Source organism: Ranitomeya imitator, chromosome 1 (assembly GCF_032444005.1).
Source record: "Ranitomeya imitator isolate aRanImi1 chromosome 1, aRanImi1.pri, whole genome shotgun sequence".
Lineage (NCBI taxonomy): Eukaryota > Metazoa > Chordata > Amphibia > Anura > Dendrobatidae > Ranitomeya > Ranitomeya imitator.
In genome coordinates, this window is record NC_091282.1 from 297,105,523 (window position 1) to 297,127,995 (window position 22,473).

General features: G+C 45.8%; 1 protein-coding gene across 1 annotated transcript in view; it reads left to right on the forward strand.

The window, feature by feature from the left end:
* LOC138657732 (carbonic anhydrase 15-like) overlaps positions 1 to 22,473 on the forward strand; it is a 57,726-nt gene that overhangs the window by 23,913 nt on the left and 11,340 nt on the right. Inside the window, exon 7 of the mRNA XM_069745412.1 lies at positions 1,821 to 1,984. Within this exon, the coding sequence (XP_069601513.1) occupies positions 1,821 to 1,984 (164 nt within the window). The remainder of the gene's footprint in view (positions 1 to 1,820; positions 1,985 to 22,473) is intronic.

A 22,473-nucleotide genomic window follows, 5' to 3' on the forward strand; every position in this document is an offset into this window, starting at 1 on the left:
ATTGACTTGCATGGACGAATATTGGCTCAAACTCAGGCATGCTGCAAATTATTTCATGGTCTGGCTGCACCGCTTTCTACCAGCTCCACCAAAATGGACGGAGCAGGGGTGGCATGGGGTGAGGCATAACAGCTCGATTATCCCAATGAGCTGTGGTGTTCCCTGCACCAGAAATGTTCCTCCATTTAGGGACTGGAGTAAGATTTCTGGGGTTGGGCACTGAGGCACCTCATCTTCATGAACCTGGAGCATCTGACTCATCCACGTCTCTTCATCAAGTCCCGTATTTTCTTGATGAATCGGTACCTATGTTTCACCAGGAATATAATAGTGCATGAATTTATTCTTTTAAAGTAAAAGTTAAAAACATAATTCTTTTCATTACTGGTTTTCTACACTGTGTGCAGAATTATTAGGCAAGTTGTATTTTGATCACATTATACATGTTGTCCTACTCCAAGCTGTTCAGGCTTGAGAGCCAACTACCAATTAGGTAAATCAGGTGATGTGCATCTCTGTAATGAGGAGGGGTGTTGTCTAATGACATCAAAACCCTATATAAGGTGTGCTTAATTAGGCAACTTCCTTTGGCAAAATGGGTCAGAAGAGAGATTTGACAGGCTCTGAAAAGTCCAAAATTGTGAGATGTCTTGCAGAGGGATGCAGCAGTCTTGAAATTGCCAAACTTTTGAAGTGTGATCACCGAACAATCAAGCGTTTCATGGAAAATAGCCAACACGGTTGCAAGAAGCTTGGGACATGACCAAGGTAAGGAAGGCTGAAAAATGACCACCTTTGAACAAGAAACATAAGATAAAACGTCAAGACTGGGCCAAGAAATATCTTAAGACTGACTTTTCAAAGGTTTTATGGACTGATGAAATGAGAGTGACTCTTGATGGGCCAAAGGCTAGATCAGTAAAGGGCAGAGAGCTCCACTCCGACTCAGATGCCAGCAAGGTAGAGGTGGGGTACTGGTAAGGGCTGGTATCAAAAATGAACTTGTGGGACCTTTTCGGGTTGAGGATAGAGTGAAGCCCAACTCCCAGACCTACTGCCAGTTTCGGGAAGACAACTTCTTGAAGCAGTGGTACAGAAAGAAGTCGGTATCGTTCAAGAAAAACATTATTTTCATGCAGGACAATGCTCCATCTCATGCCTCCAACTACTCCACAGCGTGGCTGGCCAGTAAAGGTCTCAAAGAAGAAGAAATAATGACATGGCCCCCTTGTTTACCTGATCTGAACCCCATAGAGAACCTGTGGTCCCTCATAAAATGTGAGATCTACAGAGAGGGAAAACAGTCCACCTCTCAGAACAGTGTCTGGGAGGCTGTGGTGGCTGCAGCATGCAATGTTGATCATAAACAGATCAAGCAACTGACAGTATCTATGGATGGAAGGCTGTTGAGTGTCATCATAAAGAAAGGTGGCTATATTGGTCACTAATTTTGGGGGGGTTTGTTTTTGCATGTCAGAAATGTTTATTTCTCAATTTTGTGCAGCTATATTGGTTTAACTGGTGAAGATAAACAAGTGAGATGGGAATATATTTGGTTTTCATTAAGTTGCCTAATAATTCTGCACAGTAACAGTTACCTGCACAAACAGATATCCTCCTAAGATAGCCAAATCTAAAAAAAAAAAACACTCCAACTTCCAAAAATATTAAGCTTTGATGTTTACTAGTCTTTTGGGTTGATTGAGAACATATTTGTTGATCAATAATAAAAATAATCCTCTAAAATACAACTTGCCTAATAATTCTGCACACAGTGTAGTATAACAATCAGTTTCATCACTTTGCTCATGTATTTCCAGGAGACTTTACTGAGATACCAACGTTTCCACTGGAAAACCTCCTTCCCCCCAAGAATAAGTTGACCCAGTACTATCGATACCAAGGCTCTCTCACAACTCCTGACTGCTCCGAGGCTGTGATTTGGACAGTTTTTGAGCTTCCAATTTCTGTTAGTCAAACACAGGTAAAAGAAACAAAAACTTCTACATCATTGCATAGCTACAAAAAGTGAATTAGCTGCTAATACTATCATAATTAGCAGCAGGCAATAGGTCATTATTTAGCTGAGCTTCCCAACCATATAGATTACAATTAGAACATGTTTATTAGATCAGTTCTACGCATGAATCTTTGATTTAAAATGAACTTTGGAAACTGTCAGAAAACCCTTTATTATATGGGCTGTTAGAGAAAAAGAGAGAACTACAGTGACTCCTAGTGCAATAACTTTAATATGGGTTTATAACCGTAGGCTAATCAGTTTATGGCAATCATATGGGGTTGGCAAATAGTTTGTTACTTGCTTACATAGTGCCATTAATTCCACAGCACTTTACTGACATCATCACAGTCCCTATTGGAGCTCACAATCTAAATCCCCTATCAGTATGTCTTTGGAGTGTGGGAGGAAACTGGAAAACGCAGAGCAAATACGGGGAGAACATACAAACTCCTTGTAGATTTTATCCATGGTGTGATTTGAACCCAGAAACCCAGCACTGCAAGTCGTTAGAACTAACAACTGAGCCACTGTACTGCAGGATCCTATCACATACAAAAATTATATTTGCCTGCATATATACAGGTGGTTCTCACAAAATTAGAATATCTCCAAAAAGATACTTTATTTTGGTTCTTCAATACAAAAAGTGAAACTCATATATTATATAGAGTCATTACAAACAGAGTGATCTAATTTACTGAGATAATGACTTTTGGGTTTTCATTGGCTGTAGGCCATAATAATCAACATAACAGAAATAAACACGTGAAATTGATCACTCTGTTTGTAATGACTTTATATAATATATGACTTTCACATTTTGCATTGCACTGAAATAAATTAACTTTTTGATAATATTGTAATTTAGTGAGAAGCACTTGTATATATGTCCCCAATCCAGGTATACCTGGCTCTCTCATCCCTATCCTGGTATGCATGGCCCCCTCATCCCTATCTTGGTATACATGGTTCCCATCCCAATACTGGTATGCATGGCTACCATCAGAAAAACATTAAAAAATAACAAAACATCCTACTTACCTTCCCTCCATTCGCTCGCAGCCTCTTGTTCTGATGTCATCTGCTGATTTATGCTTATAAGCAGTGGATGGCAGCTGATGGAATACTCACTGCTCTCCACACCCGGAGTATAGGAGTGGAGAGCAGTAAATATTCCTTGATCTTTAATAGCGGGCCAGTACCCTGCTTCCTGTGGCCGGGAAATCACATGTGCCCGCTACTTAAGGGAATTAATATTTACTGCTCTCCACTCCTATAGTCTCGGTGTTGAGAGAAGTGAATATTCACTCTCTTTAGTAGCGAGCACACGTGATCACCTGGCCACTGCAGGAAGCCGGCAGCTGCGCTTACTGTGCTCGCAATTAAAGAGAAATGAATATTCACTGGTCTCCACTCCCATTGCTGCGGAGAGCCATGAATATTAATTTCTCTTTAGCAGTGGGCACAAGGGTTAGCCACTGCAGCCGGCTTCTGCCTCCTGTGACCCGCAGTTCCACCACTGCTGCTCCCCCACCTCCCCATCCACAGCTACAACAGGTACATCATTTCAATTGAATGTGCATCTAAGGACACACATTCAGCTGAAATAAAATGCTCCCTTCGGCGACCCCCTGCCAAGAGGTCTACAATGCCTGCGGGCCACATGAAGCAGCCTCAGAGGCCGCATGCAGCCCACGCCCACATGTTTGAGACCCCTGATTTATACCAACAAATTTTCATGGGGGTTTTGGTTTAATTTTTTGACTTTGTACAAACTGGGGTGTGGTTTAACTTTTTTTGGGCTGTTCATTTTATTTATATAAATATATGGGTGGGTGTATCAACAACAGGACCCAGGCCCTACTCTGCCATTATCTATTTTTACATCTGCTGATACATAGTGAGGTGAACTACAAGAGTTCAGTACGTTACTGATTGGGGTACACCTTGTAGTGGTAGGATGACGTTTATGTTTTTTTTAATCAAAACAAAGTGCCCTTTGTTATTTATATATACTATTAATATTTATGTATTTACTACAGGGTATTTGCCCATTTTGTTTTTATCTTATGTTCTGCTTCTTACAGTAAATGGCCACACTGTAAATACACAACTATGCAATGCATTTATACCAACCTGTACTCCGGCTCAATTTTTTGGGGGGGCTTTTGTGTTACATGCACATATAAATACACTGTGGGGATATTATACTGGGGGCAGCTGACTGTGCATATATTTTATTGGGGGCTGCTGGCTGTGGGGTTATTAGACTGGAGGCTGGTGACTGGAGATATTATACTGGCAGATGCTGGCTGTGGGAATATTATACTGGAGGCTGGTGACTGTGGAGATATTATACTGGAGGATGCTGGCTGTGGGAATATTATACTGGAGGCTGCTAACTGGAAATATTATACTGGGGCTGCTGGCTGTATGGATATTATACTGGGGGGCTGATGACTGTGGGAATATTATACTGGGGGCTCCTTGACATGGGGATATTATACTGGAGGCTGGTGACTGGAGATATTATACTGGCAGATGCTGGCTGTGGGAATATTATACTGGAGGCTGCTGACTGGAAATATTATACTGGGGCTGCTGGCTGTATGGGTATTATACTGGGGGGCTGATGACTGTGGGAATATTATACTGGGAGCTCCTTGACATGGGGATATTATACTGGAGGCTGGTGACTGGAGATATTATACTGGCAGATGCTGGCTGTGGGAATATTATACTGGAGGCTGCTGACTGGAAATATTATACTGGGGCTGCTGGCTGTATGGGTATTATACTGGGGGGCTGATGACTGTGGGAATATTATACTGGGAGCTCCTTGACGTGGGGATATTATACTGGGGACTGCTAGCTGTGGGGATTCTATACTGGGGGATGCTGACTGTGAGGATATTACACTGTGGGGTACATATTATAAGGGAGGATGCTGGCTTTGGGGTACATGTTATGCTTGGGGATGCTGGCTGTAGAGTACATTATACCTGAGCTGTGGGGCATCATACTGTATATTGGGGGTCTGTTGTAGATATTACTGTATGGGGAGCTGTTGTGACCATCATATCATGTATGGGGACAGTTTGAGGAGGGGGTACAATTTGGAGAGGACAACGTGGTAGGCAGTATGACTGCATAGTGTGGAGTGGGGGCACAGAATCGATACAGAAAGGAAGTAGCGTGAAATGGAGAGAGGTTACCATGGCGGGGGTCATTTTGGAGATATAGAAAGTGTACAAAAAAACAGTGGAGAAGGGACAGTCATGGTATAGGCCATTGTTCATAGGGGCAGACAGTGTGGCAGTTATATCTGATAATGGCAGACAGAAGGGTGGTTTTAGATCATAAAAGTGGATAGTGTAGCTCATAAGGGCAGACCGTGTATATACCAAACAAGGTTTATTTAGGGCATAGTATGGAAAGATATTTTTGTACAGAGGGGACATGTTACTAATGCTCCTATTTTTAAGAGCACCATATGGGTATTTGCTGCCGTCGACCGATGGAGAGGGAACTATGCAGAGACGAGATGTGGATGTGAAAAGTCATCATGGAGTCTGGACAAGATGGAGAGAAAAAGAAAGAACAACTCCAGTCAGAGGAGAAGTTGCCTGCCTGCATCTCATCAGTACTGTGGTTCCTGTATGGTCCGCAGTCTGATAGTGATTGATAACAACAACTCCAAGCATCTCATTACTATTGTTAATACTAGAAGTTGTAGACTCATGCGACATCAAAGTATATGGGGCTGACTTGACAATACAATTGATTGCTGTACTAAGCTTGGTGATGTAGTCAAGTACTTATGGTGATTCTGGTGATTCAATTGTGACGCCCAGGAGACCGGGATACCCAGCACCGGACCAATGGAGTCTGTCTCTTGAGGGGGATGTCACGGGTGGCTTGACCCGGTGCTGTGGCCTCAGGCAATGCACAGTGTAAGGGGTATCATGAGGGGACAGGCACTTACTTGATCAGCAGCAGGTTCTCCCAGCGGTGACGATCCCGATCCTGGATAGATGGCTATTGTCCAAATGAAAGACTGAGGCACTGAAACGTTTAACCAGTTTACTTTAACATAAAAGGATTTACAACCAGTCCTGTCACCGGAGTCTGTATGGGAACTCTGAGTTACTTTGACCCTGCCGGGGTCTTCGCCTCTTATTGTGCGCAATTTCTGTGTGGCCCTGCTGCTGTATGTGAACTGGCTGCCGGCCCAATCTGTCCCCTCCGGGTCCTGGTTCGACGGGCAACCCGAGTCCTTTTATCGGTTTACCCCCTCTGGGGGTACCGCTGAACTCTGTGTCTGTTGCTGCGTCCGGCCCTAGTGAAGCTGATATCACCTCACGTTTTTCCGGTTGCTGTATTATATATAATGAATACAGCCACGGATCCGGTATCCGTCTTTGCGCCTGTTCTGGGTAGTGATTAATGCTACCCGGTTCTCACAATGTCCTTTTTCTCTATCCCTCTTCTCCTCAGGCCGGTGATTTAGGCCTGGTAACAGTCACAGGGCTGTTAGAGATTCAACTGTATGACCTCTCACTTTCAGCTCCTTAGCCCAACTGCCATTTCTTCTCTCAGACCAGAATGGATCAAGGGGAGTCTCTGGAGCTCCCCCTTCTGGCCGGAGGTGGTAGTGCAGTCTTGCTATTTTAGTATTTGCATTTACTGTCAGTAACTATTTTTGTGGCAAATACCCCTAGGGGTGCCACATTCCCCCTTAGTTAAGAACAGTACTCCGGGACTGTGGGACAATAACATTTTGAAATAACAATTAATATGTACAGAGTCTTAAAAATGAAAAGTTACAACAACCACTCGAGGAAACAAAAATATAGTTCTGTACAAAGTCACTTCAAATAGCGTCCATTAATACAGTTCTATCCTTGAAGGTATTAGGAAAGGCACTGTACTTAGTGTCCAGGAATTTAGTTCCATTTTTCCAACGGAGTTATCAATATAAAGTCTAAAGAAAGTTCAAAAAGAGCGAGGAGCAAAGTTCAAAAATCAGTCTTTCCGGAGCTTTGATTTAGTGCCTCCGGGCTGATAAAAAGTTCAAGAATATGCAAGAAGTTCATACAGACAAGTCTCTGTAGGCACTGGGCTTAAACGTTGCAGACTGATAACAATGACTATACTACATTTTCTGTTTAACTATATACGGCATAACATATATACAATTCACATTATGAGCTTTATAGTTGGTAATCTGCATACCTGGCCGGTAATTGACCCTGGGTACTACGCTGTGATCTACGTAATAGCGGTGTCTCTTTATGTGGTGTACTACTGTCTACTGCGGATGTAGTATCTGCCCGCTCTGCTAAAGATAATTCCACGACTATGGAGTTGGCAAGTCCACCGTGAATGGGATTACTCTGACCAGGAATCTGTTCTTCCTGGCCTGGAACCTCCTGTAGTACGGGGTCAGCCTCTTCCTGTCTTGGGACCTCTGGTATTGGGTTTGGTGTTGGGTAAAAGGCCACCATGGGAACCACTACTGCACCATGGTATGTTAGTAGGGTTTTGGGAAAGTCTCCTATACAGGTGTGATACACTTCCTCTTCTTTTTCCTTTACTGGTTGAACCTGTATGGGTTGAATAACTTCTGGTTCTGGCTGGACAACGTCTGGCTCTTTCAATGCTTCCGGACATAATTTAAGATTGTCTCTTGACACTAGTACAGATGTTAAGCCTCCGTTTTTGCTAATGAGACACATTTTAGGATTATCCACTCTTGTTGGTAAAACTGTGTAGGGTACGGCTTCCCACTGATTGTCCAGTTTATTGGTTCGACGATTTCTCTTGAGCACTTGGTCACCTGGTCTTAATGGGGTCGCTAGAGCATTCTGGTTGAAAGTTCGCTCTTGTCTTTCTCTAGTTTGCTGAAGGCTTCTTTCCACACTCTCTTGCACTTGGCGATACTGCTTTTGCCGTATGATATCCCAATTGGAGTCTTGGACTTCTGCGTCTGGTTTCAGAATTCCCATTTCTAGATCGATTGGTAATTGGCCGGGTCTTGCACGCATAAGGTAAGCTGGGGTGCAATTGGTGGAACTCACCGGGACATGATTATACAGATCCACCAAGTCAGGCAATTTCTCTGGCCATTGATTCCTTTCTGCCTCAGGTAAAGTCTTTAGTAGTTCTATTACAATATGGTTCATCTTCTCGCATAAGCCGTTTGTTTGTGGATGATAGGCCGTTGTCCGGATCTTTTTGCAACCATACATATTACAGAATTCTCTGAAGATCTCTGATTCAAAGGCTGTACCTTGGTCGGTGAGAACCTGTTCCGGATATCCATGGGGTCTACAAAAGTACGTTTGGAACGCTTTGGCTGCTGTTTTTGCTGTCAGATCTTTTACGGGTACTACTACCAAGAAACGTGAATAATGGTCCACGATGGTCAAGGCATAGACATAGCCGGACCGGCTTGGTGTCAACTTCACGTGGTCCATGGCTACAAGTTCAAGTGGTTGTTTGGTGATTATGGGCTGCAGTGGTGCTCTTTGGTTCTTTTGATCGTTTCTTCTGAGGTTGCACGGGCCACAATTTCTGCACCACTGTTCGATTGATTTTCTCATCCCGACCCAATAAAATCTTTCTCTTAGAAGTACTTCTAACTTTTTCCAACCGAAGTGACCAGCACCATTATGGTAAGCTTCGAGGACCATCTTCACATCTTGTTTAGGCACAATAATCTGCCAAACCAATTCATGTGTTTTCGGATTGGTGTATCTTCTACAGAGCTTCCCTTGATACAGGAACATTTTGCCTCTCTCTTTCCAGAGTTGATGCGTCTCTTCTGGGGCATCCTCATCGGGATATGCACTTTGCTCAGTCAACAGTTCCTTCACCAACTTCACAGCCGGATTGCTGTCTTGGGTGTCAGCCCATCTATGGTGTGCTAACGGATTAAAATTCACCTCTTGTTGTTTCTGATAGGTACTTGACTGATGATGTTTTGCCTTGGGACGATGGAAGGCTGGTAGTTCAATTTCTTCAAGCTCCCCCGTTTCCTCTTCTACATCTCTCAAGTGTGGCATCCGGGATAGGGCATCGGCATTTCCATTCTTGCGACCTGCTCGATACTTGATTATGAAGTTGTAATTAGATAACCGGGCTATCCATCGCTGTTCTAACGCACCTAATTTGGCTGTGTCCAGGTGGGTCAACGGATTGTTGTCAGTATAGACAATAAATTCTGCAGCGGCCAGATAGTGTTTGAAACGCTCCGTCACAGCCCAAACTACTGCCAGTAGTTCCAATTTGAAGGAGCTGTAATTTTCTGAATTTCTTTCAGTAGGCCGGAGCTTTCTACTTGCAAAGGCGATGACTTTCTCCCGACCTTCTTGCTTTTGTGACAGCACCGCTCCTAGTCCCACATTACTGGCATCGGTGTAGAGGATGAAAGGTTGATGGTAATCTGGGTATGCCAGAACCTCTTCTCCAGTTAGTGCCTTCTTTAGTTGTTCAAAGGAGTCTTCCCTTTCGTCGTTCCACTGAAAAGGAGGGTTTCGGTTTGAAGGTTTCTTCGTCTGCCCTACCAAGGTGTCTTGCAAGGGTGCTGCCAACTTGGTAAATCCTTTTATAAATCTGCGATAGTAACCCACCAATCCCAGGAATTGTCTCACTTCTTTTGCGCTGGTAGGTCTTGGCCAATCCCTTATGGCGCTTATTTTCTCGGGATCTGGTGCTACTCCTTCCGAACTCACGATGTGTCCCAGGTACTGTACCTTTGGCTTGAGAAGGTGACATTTGGATGGCTTGACTTTCATGCCATACCTGGATAAGGCTTCGAACACTTCTGCCAGGTCTATTAAGTGTTGTTCGTAAGTCTTTGAGTAGACGATCACATCATCTAGGTACAGGAGGACGGTCTCGAAGTTCTTGTGTCCGAGGCAGCATTCCATCAGCCGCTGGAAGGTACCGGATGCGTTGCAGAGTCCGAACGGCATGCGATTAAATTCACATAGACCCATTGGTGTGGTGAATGCCGTCTTTTCCTTATCTCTCTCAGCCACAGGGACTTGCCAATACCCGCTTGTTAAGTCTAAGGTGGAAAAATAATTAGCAGATTTCAAAGCAGTTAAGGACTCTTCTATCCTAGGCAAGGGGTAGGCGTCTTTATGGGTGATGTTATTAATCTTCCGGTAGTCTACGCACATTCTCATGGTTCCGTCCTTTTTTTTGACAATCACTAGAGGGGCCGCCCAGGGGCTACAGCTGTCTCTTATTACCCCGGCCTGTTTCATTTCCCTCAGCATATCTTTTGCACATTGATAGTGAGCGGGCGGTATGGGTCTATATCTTTCTTTTATTGGGGGATGGTCACCTGTGGGGATTGTGTGTTCTATCCCTTCTATCCGTCCGAAGTCCAATGGATGTTTACTGAAGACTTGTTCATATTCCGTCACTAGCCTTTGATGGGTAGGTGTTGAATTTATGCCCACGTGTGCCTTGTTTTTGATGGGTAGGTGTTGAATTTATGCCCACGTGTAGCTGTTGGCACCAATCCTCCATTTCTCCATCTGAGCCATTGCCTTCCACCTGACAGGTTGGTTCTAAGGGCTCAATGGTTGTGATGGCATTGTTGTCAACAGTATATAGCTTTGCCATTGTAGCATACCTTGGCAAAGTGACCTCTTCCTCTCCACAGTTCAAAAGTCGTACCGGCACTCGTCCCCGATGTACCTCGACTATCCCTCGTGCTGTGAGTATAGTGGGCCTGCTGTCGGTGTACACTGGATCTATTAAGGCTTGATAATCTCGTCCCTTAGTACCAATGGCTGCTCTACACCATACCAGCATTTCTGTTTTTGGTGGGATTACAATAGACGTTGGATCACTTACCCTCACACTGCCGATTTCTCCACCTGCAACTTCTACCTGTTGCCTTAACATCAATACTTTTATTTCCCTCCGGAGAACTCTCTGCTGGCAGGATTGGGCAGTTTCAGCAATTTGCTGTAAGACAGAAATGACTTCGGAAAAGCAGTTCTCTAACACATTCATTCCTATCAATACAGTTGGTTCACAGTTCCGCCGGTCAACATCAACAACAATTATACCCTGTTTCTTCAGTTCTACTTTACCAATCTTTATGGTCATCTCCCTGAATCCTAGTTTCGGTACCAACTTACCATTACTGGCCCATATATCTAGTTCAACATCAGAGGGCCCTTTATCAATATCTGCATCAGCCCAGTACCTCTTATAAAGGATATACGGTATAGATGAAATCTGGGAACCTGTGTCCAGCAAAGCGTTGAGGGGAATTCCGTCCAGCACAATAGGGATAATGGGTCGTCCTCCGATGTACCTGTCGTGCCAGGGTGTTGGGCCTTGAAAGTTCATTCCTGCGAAGCGGCCCGCATTCCCAGGGGATTCCCGTTTAAATCACAATCTCGTGCAAAGTGGCCCGGCTGCTGGCAACGGCGGCAAATGGGCTGTCCATCCGGTTGGTAGCGGTCGCGGGGTCGTCCTCTCCATGTCGGGTATCTCCGGGGTCTCATCCATGGAACATCCTCTCTACAGTTTGCCAACTCCATCTTGTGTCCTCTCATCTCCTGCATGGTTTTAGCCATTGAAGCAACAACATCAGCTAAAGAGTCAAGCTTTTGTTGAAGAGCCTCATTAGTACTGGGCCCCAGGGGCTTAGCAATGGCCCCAGACATAGCTGATGTCACTGGCACTCCCTGTTGTTGAGGTGCCTCTGCCATGGGTTGCGCAGGATCCTGATCCCGAGGTGCCTCTGCCAGCTGGAGACGTATAGCACTCTCCTTTAATTGGGCAAATGTCAATTCAGGGTTCTTAAAAACAAGCATGCTCACATGCCCCCGGTGAGAAGGGGTGTAGAGTCCCTCAATAAATTGATCTCTTAGCAGTTTATCCGCTCCGGTGTTAAAAATGGGTTCAGCCAGTGTAAGTGATTTAAGGGCTTCCTGCAGGTTTAAGGCAAAGTCTCTCACGCCCTCATTAGCTTTTTGTTTGCAATTAAAGAATCGTATTTTAGCTTTGCTGCTGGCCGTGGTTTCAAATGTAGCTTTTAATCCAGCAAATATGCGTTCAACAGTGCCTTTTAGATCAGCTGCCCATGCTGTGACTTCTCGCTTAGCATGGCCACTTAACTGCATCATCAGGAGACTAACACGCTGAACTTCACCCACAGGGAACATGTCAAAATGGGCCAGCATCTTTTCTCTGAAATCGTCAAGGGTATTAGGCTCACCTTCATACATTGGAAGCCATGGGCCACCCGGGGTATATGGCATCAGCACCGGCATGATGGGCGCCACTCCTTGCACCGCTGCGCTGCCGGACTCTCTATTGACACTCTGTCTTTTAGCTGCATTAGCGTTGCCGGGTGCTGCGGCGTCTCCGTGCTGCGACATACTGTGCCCCCTTAGTTAATCCGGACCCTTCCGGTCCTCCGCTTCCATCGGGATAGTGTAGATTCGTTCCGCTGTGCAGCAGGATCGATTTTCCCCTTGCTCTGATGTCAGAGCGCTCAGCTTGGTGCCGCCCACAATGACACGCCCCCTGCTGCTCCCACCCACCGCGCTCTGTAATGGCGGATTCTGAAGTTTTTCAGTTAGACTGGGGCTCAGGTGATGGCGTAGCTCACTTAACAGTCTCGTGCCTAACGGTTATGAAGTGATTACCTCAGGGGATGGCGGCCATCTTTACTCCATTATAACCAATGGGGAAAAGTCACTTTCAATAGTTTTCAATGGGGAATGGATTTTTCTTTAATAAAGTCAATTTTCAAGATTTTTCATCCCAGTTTTCACAGTTTTGGGCTCCAATCACGGCACACAATACCCGGTATACGGGCTGGCTAGATCCTGTTCGTGACGCCAATTGTGACGCCCAGGAGACCGGGATACCCAGCACCGGACCAATGGAGTCTGTCTCTTGAGGGGGATGTCACGGGTGGCTTGACCCGGTGCTGTGGCCTCAGGCAATGCACAGTGTAAGGGGTATCATGAGGGGACAGGCACTTACTTGATCAGCAGCAGGTTCTCCCAGCGGTGACGATCCCGATCCTGGATAGATGGCTATTGTCCAAATGAAAGACTGAGGCACTGAAACGTTTAACCAGTTTACTTTAACATAAAAGGATTTACAACCAGTCCTGTCACCGGAGTCTGTATGGGAACTCTGAGTTACTTTGACCCTGCCGGGGTCTTCGCCTCTTATTGTGCGCAATTTCTGTGTGGCCCTGCTGCTGTATGTGAACTGGCTGCCGGCCCAATCTGTCCCCTCCGGGTCCTGGTTCGACGGGCAACCCGAGTCCTTTTATCGGTTTACCCCCTCTGGGGGTACCGCTGGACTCTGTGTCTGTTGCTGCGTCCGGCCCTAGTGAAGCTGATATCACCTCACGTTTTTCCGGTTGCTGTATTATATATAATGAATACAGCCACGGATCCGGTATCCGTCTTTGCGCCTGTTCTGGGTAGTGATTAATGCTACCCGGTTCTCACAATGTCCTTTTTCTCTATCCCTCTTCTCCTCAGGCCGGTGATTTAGGCCTGGTAACAGTCACAGGGCTGTTAGAGATTCAACTGTATGACCTCTCACTTTCAGCTCCTTAGCCCAACTGCCATTTCTTCTCTCAGACCAGAATGGATCAAGGGGAGTCTCTGGAGCTCCCCCTTCTGGCCGGAGGTGGTAGTGCAGTCTTGCTATTTTAGTATTTGCATTTACTGTCAGTAACTATTTTTGTGGCAAATACCCCTAGGGGTGCCACATTATCATATACTGATGGTGGTTCTGGTGATGTTTTCATGTACTGATGATGCAACTGTTGTATTTATTTACTGATGGTGGTTCTGGTGCCGTATGATGGTTCTGGTGCCTTATTTATGTACTATTGATGGCCCCAGTGTTCCATTTATGTACTGATAATGATTTTGGTTTCATATTCATGATCTGATGATGATAACTGCAGCAATGGAAAAACCATCACTACATGAATGTCACCAAAACTACAATCCGTATAAGAATACAACACCAATCTTTCACTTTTGGCTTTTTTTCTTTTTGTGTAAAGGGTAAAAATTTTAGTGTAAATGGTTGTTAGAGCTTGTTACCTGACCCAATGGAGGGGGATGGAGGGGTGCATTAGTGGTCCTGTTACCTTAGTCTTTGACCCATTCATTTGCTTGGGGGCTGAGTATTTATCGGGGGAGAGCACCATTGGCTTCATCTGCCTAGGGCACAGGGGGCGGTAGCTGCAGGCTGGATGTTGATGTTGGTGAGGTGAGGGCCTTACGCCCGTGCAGGCCGCCTGTAGCCGATGGTGATGGCTGGCCAGGACCATAGGCTTTGGAGTTCAATAAAGGAGACTCCCATTCTAAAATACAGGTTTTATTGAAGGGTAACTTGGTAAGGGTTATGTACAAGGGGTAGCAAGCACAAAGACTTATGGATGTTTTCGTCACAGTGTAAAGCATTTTCACACTCATTGTTTCTCGTGACACGCAGGGTCTCTCGTGACATGTTGTTTTATCCACAAACCCCTTTAAGATGGAAGGCCACTTTGTCTAATCTTCAGTCAATTCAAGGTCACGCTCATTCCTTGTCCCTTAGTCTCCCTTGCTGTAGTTCACCAACCCCGGTAGCACAGCTCACAGACACTTCCTACTGCTGCTTAAAGTTGTCCCTATCTGTCCTAAGTCCTAAACTATGTCTTACCCTACATTTATCCTACACTGTACACTTCTAGCATTACTTAGACACTATTACATTATACAGGTAAACATAATATGCTTCACATGACAGAAAAAACAACAACTTCCTTCTCACCCCCCAATGGGGTTGATGTTTTTGTCCCTTCCCATTCTCGCGTCCTCTACCAGAGGCCTAGGAGTTTGAGGGTTCTGCGCAGGATTTTAGTTGTTCCAGCATTGTGCTTTTCTGGAAAGAGTTCAGATGTTGCTCCTGGGATCTATTGTAGCCATTTTCCCAACTTAGGGGTCACTGCTCCAAGTGCTCCTATCACCACTGGAATCACTGTTGGCTTCACCTTCCACATCTTCTCCAGATCTCCTTTGAGGCCCTGGTATTTCTCCAGTTTCTCATATTCCTTCTTTCTGATGTTGCTGTCACTTGGAACTGCCACATCTATTATCATTGCTGTCTTTTGATCCTTGTCTACTATTACAATGTCTGGTTGGTTAGCCAATACCTGTTTATCCATCTTGGATCTTGATGTCCCACAGGATTTTAGCCCTTTCATTCTCCTTCACTTTTTCTGGAGTCTCTCACGTGGACTTGGGGGACTTAGCCCATTTGCTGTGCAGATGTTCCTGTATACAATTCCCACTACTTGGTCGTGGCATTCGGTATACACTGTTCTTGCTTGCATTTTGCATCCTGCCACTATGTGTTGGACTGTTTCTGAGGTTTCTTTGCATAGTCTGACCCTTGGTTCTTGTCTTGTGTGGTGGATTCCTGCTTCTATGGATCTGGTACTTAGTGCTTGCTCTTGCGCCGCTATGATTAGGGCCGCTGTGCTGTCTCTGAGTCCAGTTTTCTCCAGCCATTGGTACAATTTTTCCATGTCAGTTACCTCCATTATCTGTCAATGGTACATCCCATGCAGCGGCTTGTCTTGCCATGGTGCTTCATGTTCCTGTTCTTCATTACAGATCTGTTGTTGTTGCTGCCTAAAGGTACCGTCACACTAGACGATATCGCTAGCGATCCATGACGTTGCAGCGTCCTCGCTAGCGATATCGTCCAGTGTGACGGGCAGCAGCGATCAGGCCCCTGCTGTGCTGTCGCTGGTCGGGGAAGAAAGTCCAGAACTTTATTTGGTCGCTGGACTCCCCGCAGACATCGCTGAATCGGCGTGTGTGACACCGATTCAGCGATGTCTTCACTGGTAACCAGGGTAAACATCGGGTAACTAAGCGCAGGGCCGCGCTTAGTAACCCGATGTTTACCCTGGTTACCATCCTAAAAGTAAAAAAAAACAAACACTACATACTTACCTACAGCCGTCTGTCCTCTGCACTCCTCCTGTACTGGCTGTGAGCGTCGGTCAGCCGGAAAGCAGAGCGGTGACGTCACCGCTCCGCTTTCCGGCCGCTGTGCTCACAGCCAGTACAGGAGGAGTGCAGAGCACAGCGCTGGAGGACAGACAGCGGTAGGTAAGTATGTAGTGTTTGTTTTTTTTTACTTTTAGGATGGTAACCAGGGTAAACATCGGGTTACTAAGCGTGGCCCTGCGCTTAGTTACCCGATGTTTACCCTGGTTACCAGCATCGTTGGTCGCTGGAGAGCTGTCTGTGTGACAGCTCTCCAGCGACCAAACCGACGCTGCAGCATTTATATGTGTGACCCTGGTCTTAGGCTTTGTCTCAGCATCTCATCTTTTGGTGCCTTGGTGCATTTTTCTGATGTATTCCTGGATACTCCTTGTTTCATTCATGATGGTGGCTTGGATGCTTATCAAGCCTTGACCACCCTCCTTTCTGTTGGTATACAATCTTTGGATGCTAGACTTAGGGTGGAGACCGCCATGCATTTTGAGGAGCTTTCATGTCTTCACATCTCTAGCTTCTATCTCTTCTTTTGGCCAGTACACTATGCCAGCAGGGTATCTGATAACTGGCAGGGCATATGTATTGATGACATGGATTTTATTCTTCCCATTGAGTTGGTTCTTCAGGATATGTCTTACCCTTTGATGGTATTTGGTTGTTTCAGCTTTCCTTGCCTCTCTATCATGATTATCGTATCCTGTGGGATGATGACGTACTTGTAGCATGTCTGTACATCTGCTATGTGCCCTGTTGGTAATTCCACTCCATCAGTCTTGACTAGCTTGCCTCTCTTAATTACCAACCGGCCACACTTCTCTAGTCCAAAGGAAATCCCGATGTCTTCACTGTAGATCCTTGTCAGGTGGATTAGTGAATTGATGTCTCATTCATTTTTCGCACACAGCTTGATGTCATCCATGTAGAGGAGGCGGCTGATGGTGCTTCCACTCTTGAACTTATATACATAGCCAGACTCTGTCATTATCTGACTGAGGGGGTTCACGCCTATGCAGAACAGTAATGGGGACATTGTATCACCTTGGTATATGCCGAATTTGATGGTCAGTTGTGTTAGTTGTCTTGAGTTGACTTCCAATGTTGTTCTCCATAGCCCCTTGAGTTTCTGAGGAAGGTTCTTAATTTCATGTTGACATTATAGAGAACCAAGTATTCATAGATCCATGTGTGTGGCATTGAGTCATAGACTTTCCTGTAGTCAATCCAGGCTGTGCTGAGATTGGTCTGTTTGGATCTTGAGTCTTGAGCGACTGCTCTATTTACTAGGAGCTGTTGCTTAGAGCCTCTGGTGTAGGTCCCAATGCCTTTCTGAGCTGGATTCATGTACTGGTTCATATGGTTCTGTAGCTTCGTGGCCATGATGTTTGACAGGAGTTTCCATGTTGTTGTAAGGCAGGATATTGGGCTGTAGTTGGATAGAACTGTTCTTTTGTTTGGATCCTTCATGATCAGCACTGTTCTTCCTTGTGTTAGCCAAGCTGGGTGGTGGCCTGCTTCTAGCAGTTGGTTCATCTGCTTTGCCATGAGTTCATGTACCGCTGTTAATTTCTTTAGCCAGTAGGTGTGGATCATGTCTGGGCCAGGTGCTGTCCAGCTTTTCATGTTCTTGACCCACTGTTGGATGTCTGCTTCTGTAATAGTGACTGGTTCTTGCTCTAGGTGGTTGCTGTGTTTCATTCTCAGATCTTGCAGCCACATTGCACTTGTGTTGTATGTTTTTCCTTCCCCCATATGTTCCTCCAGTATTGTTCAGTCTCTGCTATTGGTGGAGTTGCTGCCTTTGTGCTGTTACTCTGTAGTTGGATGGTTCTTTGGAGAACAGGGCATTTATCTTCTTGGCCTCAGCTTCTCTAGTGTATCTCCCTAGTATTGGAGCGAGTGCTGTGAGTCTTTGTTTAGCAGTCTCTAGAGCTTCAGCTAGGGTCAGGCCTTTTTACTTGTCCAGCTTGGTCTTATTCTTGATTTTTAGACCCTTCTGTATTTCGGTTAGTTGGCTGACTTCCCTTCATGTCACCTTGATCTTTGTTTCCAGTCTTCTTTTCCAGGGAGGCACATACTACTTTTCTTGCTGGTTGTATAGCCAAGCATTTCCACTATTGCTGAGGCAGTAGCATAGATCAGTTTATTAGTTTAAGTTATAGTGGTGGTATTGATACAAGTGCTCTATTGGCATCTTCTAGCATACTGTCTGGTGATGTTTCTTTGCTGAGCCTTGGCAGTCGATCTCTAGTATTAATGGTATTTAGTTTATCTAAGATCTTCTGTTTTAGATCAGCTGCAGTGCTCTCTAGTTGCAGGATTGGATCAGAATTTTCAGGGAGTTGCACATGTTGTTCTTCCAGGTCTTCTTGTGGGGTGGATCTGCAGTGCAGTTGATCCATCTCAAGCTGTGATAAAAGCTTTCTCTTTATGACATTGAAACATTGGGGGACTAATAATAATAATAATAATTTTATTTCTATAGCGCCGACATATTCCGCAGCACTTTACATTTTAGAGGGGACTTGTACATACAATAGACATTACAGCATAACAATAAACACATAGATCAAAACAGACACCAAGTGGAATGAGGGCCCTGCTCGCAAGCTTACAATCTATGAGGAAAAGGGGAGACACGAATGGTGGATGTTAACAATTGGTTTCGCTGTTCGGACAAGCCAAAGTGTAAGAATCGGGTGGTCTTGTAATGATGCATGAACAGGTTATTAGCCTAAGTATGCAACAATACAGACACAGAGGGCTATTAAATGCATAAAGCATGTGAGAGCATGATGCGAGGAACCTGGTTATGGTAAAATTTTTGAATGGGCTACACAGGGATAGTTAGGTTAATGCATTGAGACGGTAGGCCAGTCTGAACAAATGCGTTATTAGGGCATGCTTAAAACTGTGTGGATTGGGAATTAATCGTATTAACCTGGGTAGTGCATTCCAAAGAATTGGTGCAGCAAGTGAAAAGTCTTGGAGACGGGAGTGGGAGATTCTGATTATTGAGGATGCTAACTTCAGGTCATTAACAGAATGGAGGGCACGGGTAGGGTGGTAGATTGGGACGAGGGAGGAGATGTAGGGTGGTGCTGAGCCATGTAGTGCTTTGTGGGTGAGTGTAATAAGTTTGTACTGGATTTTGGAGTGGATGGGTAACTAGTGTAATGACTGGCACAAGGTAGAGGTATCGGTGTAAGGATTGGCGAGGAATATGATCTTAGCTGCAGCATTCAAGACAGATTGGAGAGGGGAGAGTTTGGTAAGAGGGAGACCGATTAGTAGAGAGTTACAATAGTCCAGACGAGAATGAATAAGAAACAGTGAGAGTTTTTGCAGAGTCGAAAGTAAGAAAGGGTCGAATTCTAGAAATGTTTTTAAGGTGCAGATAACAAGAGAGCCAGTGATCGGATGTGGGTGGTGAATGATAGCTCGGAATCAAGTATGACCCCAAGACAGCGGGTGTGTTGCTAGGGAGTAATGGAGGAACCACACACGGAAATGGCAATTTCGGGCATAGGCACATTAGTAGAGGGAGGAAACACAAGGAGTTCAGTTTTTGACAGGTTCAGTTTCAGATAGAGGGAGGACATGATGTTAGAGACAGCAGTAAGACAATCACTGGTGTTATCTAAAAAGGCAGGTGTGATAACAGGAGAAGAAGTGTATAATTGGGTGTCATCAGCATAGAGATGGTTCTGGAACCAAATCTACTGATTGTTTGACCAATAGGGGCAGTATACAGTTGTTTCTCAGTCAGTGGACATGCAGGTATTGCATCCATGCAGAGTTTCCTCATACGCTTCATCTATCCTCTCTCATTTGGTCTACTGTTATAGTAGCATTTCATCAGATCCAGATTCTCTTGCCTTGTCCATGTATGGTTTGTTCCAGTAGCCCATTTATTATCAGATTGTCCTGGTTCCTAAACATCTGACAAGGACCTTGTTAATCCAGGTGATATCTGAGCTGGCATGACTCTTTGTTTGTGACACTCATGTTTATTGAGGTAGGCTCTATAGTGTTAGTAGCCTTGGTATAATTTATTTTAATTTCATTTTTCCACAGTGCAGAGCCGGGATTTGAACCCCAGTCTCCCATGTCATCGTGCACTTAACCATTACACTATACCAGCCACTATATATAAAAGAAGCAGGACACAATACACACACAGCGATTGGTGTCTTCACGGATAGGAATGTGACAGTCCAGTCCACATCCCTAACTTGCCTCCACTCCCTTTACAGTCCTTCCATCTTTAATGATGTTTGTCCTAGACCAGAGGTCCCCAACCGCCGGTCCGCGGACCAGGACCGGGCCGTTGAGGTTTTTCAGCTGGTCCGCTGTGCCGCTGACAGCTAGCTTCGCGGCCCTGCGCCTGGTCAGAGCACGCTCTGTGACAGCTCGCAGCTCCCGGCAGAGAACATTATGCAGGACAGGGCGGGGCGTCAGGCGGGTCTTAGTGACGCAGCCCTCCTGCGCAGCATGGTGTGTTCCTGATGGGGTGGGGCGGCAGGCTCTCCTCACTGACACGCCCAGTGGTGTATCTAGGGGGGGGGGCAGCCGGCAGGGAGGGGCGCAGTCGGGCCGCCTCATTCGGCGGTCCGCAGTGTCTCCCCCGGCGGCTTCATTCTGCCGCCCCCGGTCAGGGAGTCAGCTGTTCTCTGTGCCGACTGTCAAGCTGACAGCCGGCACAGAGAAGCTGCAGAGCGCCGGCTCCCAACGTGTGCAGAGGTGGAGGGGAGCCCCTGCAGGGTGGCTGCGACGGGCAGGGAGAAATCCCCGCAGCTCCGCTGCCCAGCGATCTGTCTTCCTGCTTCCTCTCACACAGACGCGCCGCTGGATGACGTCATCATTCAGCGGCCGGCTGTGTCAGAGGAAGGCAATGAGATGCTGTGGTAGAGTGCGAGGAGAGGTGAGAGGGGTGTGTGAATGTGTGTGTGAGAATGTGTGTGCGAGAATGTGTGTGTGTGAGAATGTGTGTGTGTGAATGTGTGTGTGAATGTGTGTGTGTGAGAATGTGTGTGTGTGTGTGTGTGTGTGAATGTGAATGTGTGTGTGTGAGAGTGTGTGTGTGAGAATGTGTGTGTGTGTGTGTGAGAATGTGTGTGTGTGTGAATGTGTGTGTGTGTGTGTGTGAATGTGTGTGTGAGAATGTGTGTGTGTGAATGTGTGAATCACATTCTCATTATAAATGTCATAATTACATGATAAGTATGCACTAAGCTCCACCCCTCCATAACCCCACCCCCATATGACCAGAGCCCCACCCCTGCCCCACCCCCACCCCACCGGGCCATGGAAAACTGGTCTTGCTTAAAGCCGGTCCCTGGTGCAAAAAAGGTTGGGGACCTCTGTCCTAGACAATTCGGAACCTGGAAGGCACCGATGCAACACAAAACACATAAACAATATCTCTTATGGGATAAGTAAGTACCTTCTTCCTGGTGGGCCAGCATGACCCCGGTTGCACTAGGTCAGGACCCCAAAACAGAGAGTTCAAGTTCTTTGGGCCCATAGGCCAATATAACTACAGCTACCCAACGGTCTATGGGCATGTCCCAACTACTTCCAGTCCTGGAAACAGTCCTGCCAGGTCAGCATTGGACCTGCTCCGCAAAGGCTCACAAGCTGTCCACAAGACTTCAAATCAGTTGGGACACCGGGTCATCCATCCCCCCACCCTCCAAACATTGGTCCTTCTTGAAATGACACAGTCCATGAGGGGCACAGTCCATGAGGGGCACAGTCCCTTTAGTGTTTCCTTCCCTGTCTACTGGGATTCAGTCCTTGGCTGAGGGTGTAGGACCCTCCAGTGGCTGCAGCAACTCTGTAATCCAGCAGGGGGATGTGCAACAAGCACAACAAAACTGGGAAGAAGGAAACTTAACTTTTCTGGCAGTCTGCGGCCATCGATACAAGGGAGTCCCGGAACTTGTGGGTCTTCTGACCCATTCAAGCTCTGGGCCAATGCACACGTGTGCAACCTGTTCAACTAGGCCCAATCATCATCTGATTTGTCTTCCTTTTCTACAGGTGGCCATGTTCAGACCCAGGGTACCTTGGCCTCTATTCTCACATCCACGGCCGTATACATCATGGCCGCATTTAAACCTACAACAATACAGTCCAAATCCTCAAAATAATATTTTTTGGGACTATATAACATAATAGAAACAAATAACCAAAATTTCTAAAGATAACAAACTTTATTTAAGTATTATAAACGATAACATCATATCAGCAATAAATCTGTGAGAATCACCCGAAACAGACAGAAAAACAGGAGATAAGAGATTTTGCCAGGTAGCAAAACGCAGGGTGAAAACCACACCACACTGAATTCCTAAATATATAAAAGGCCCCAAT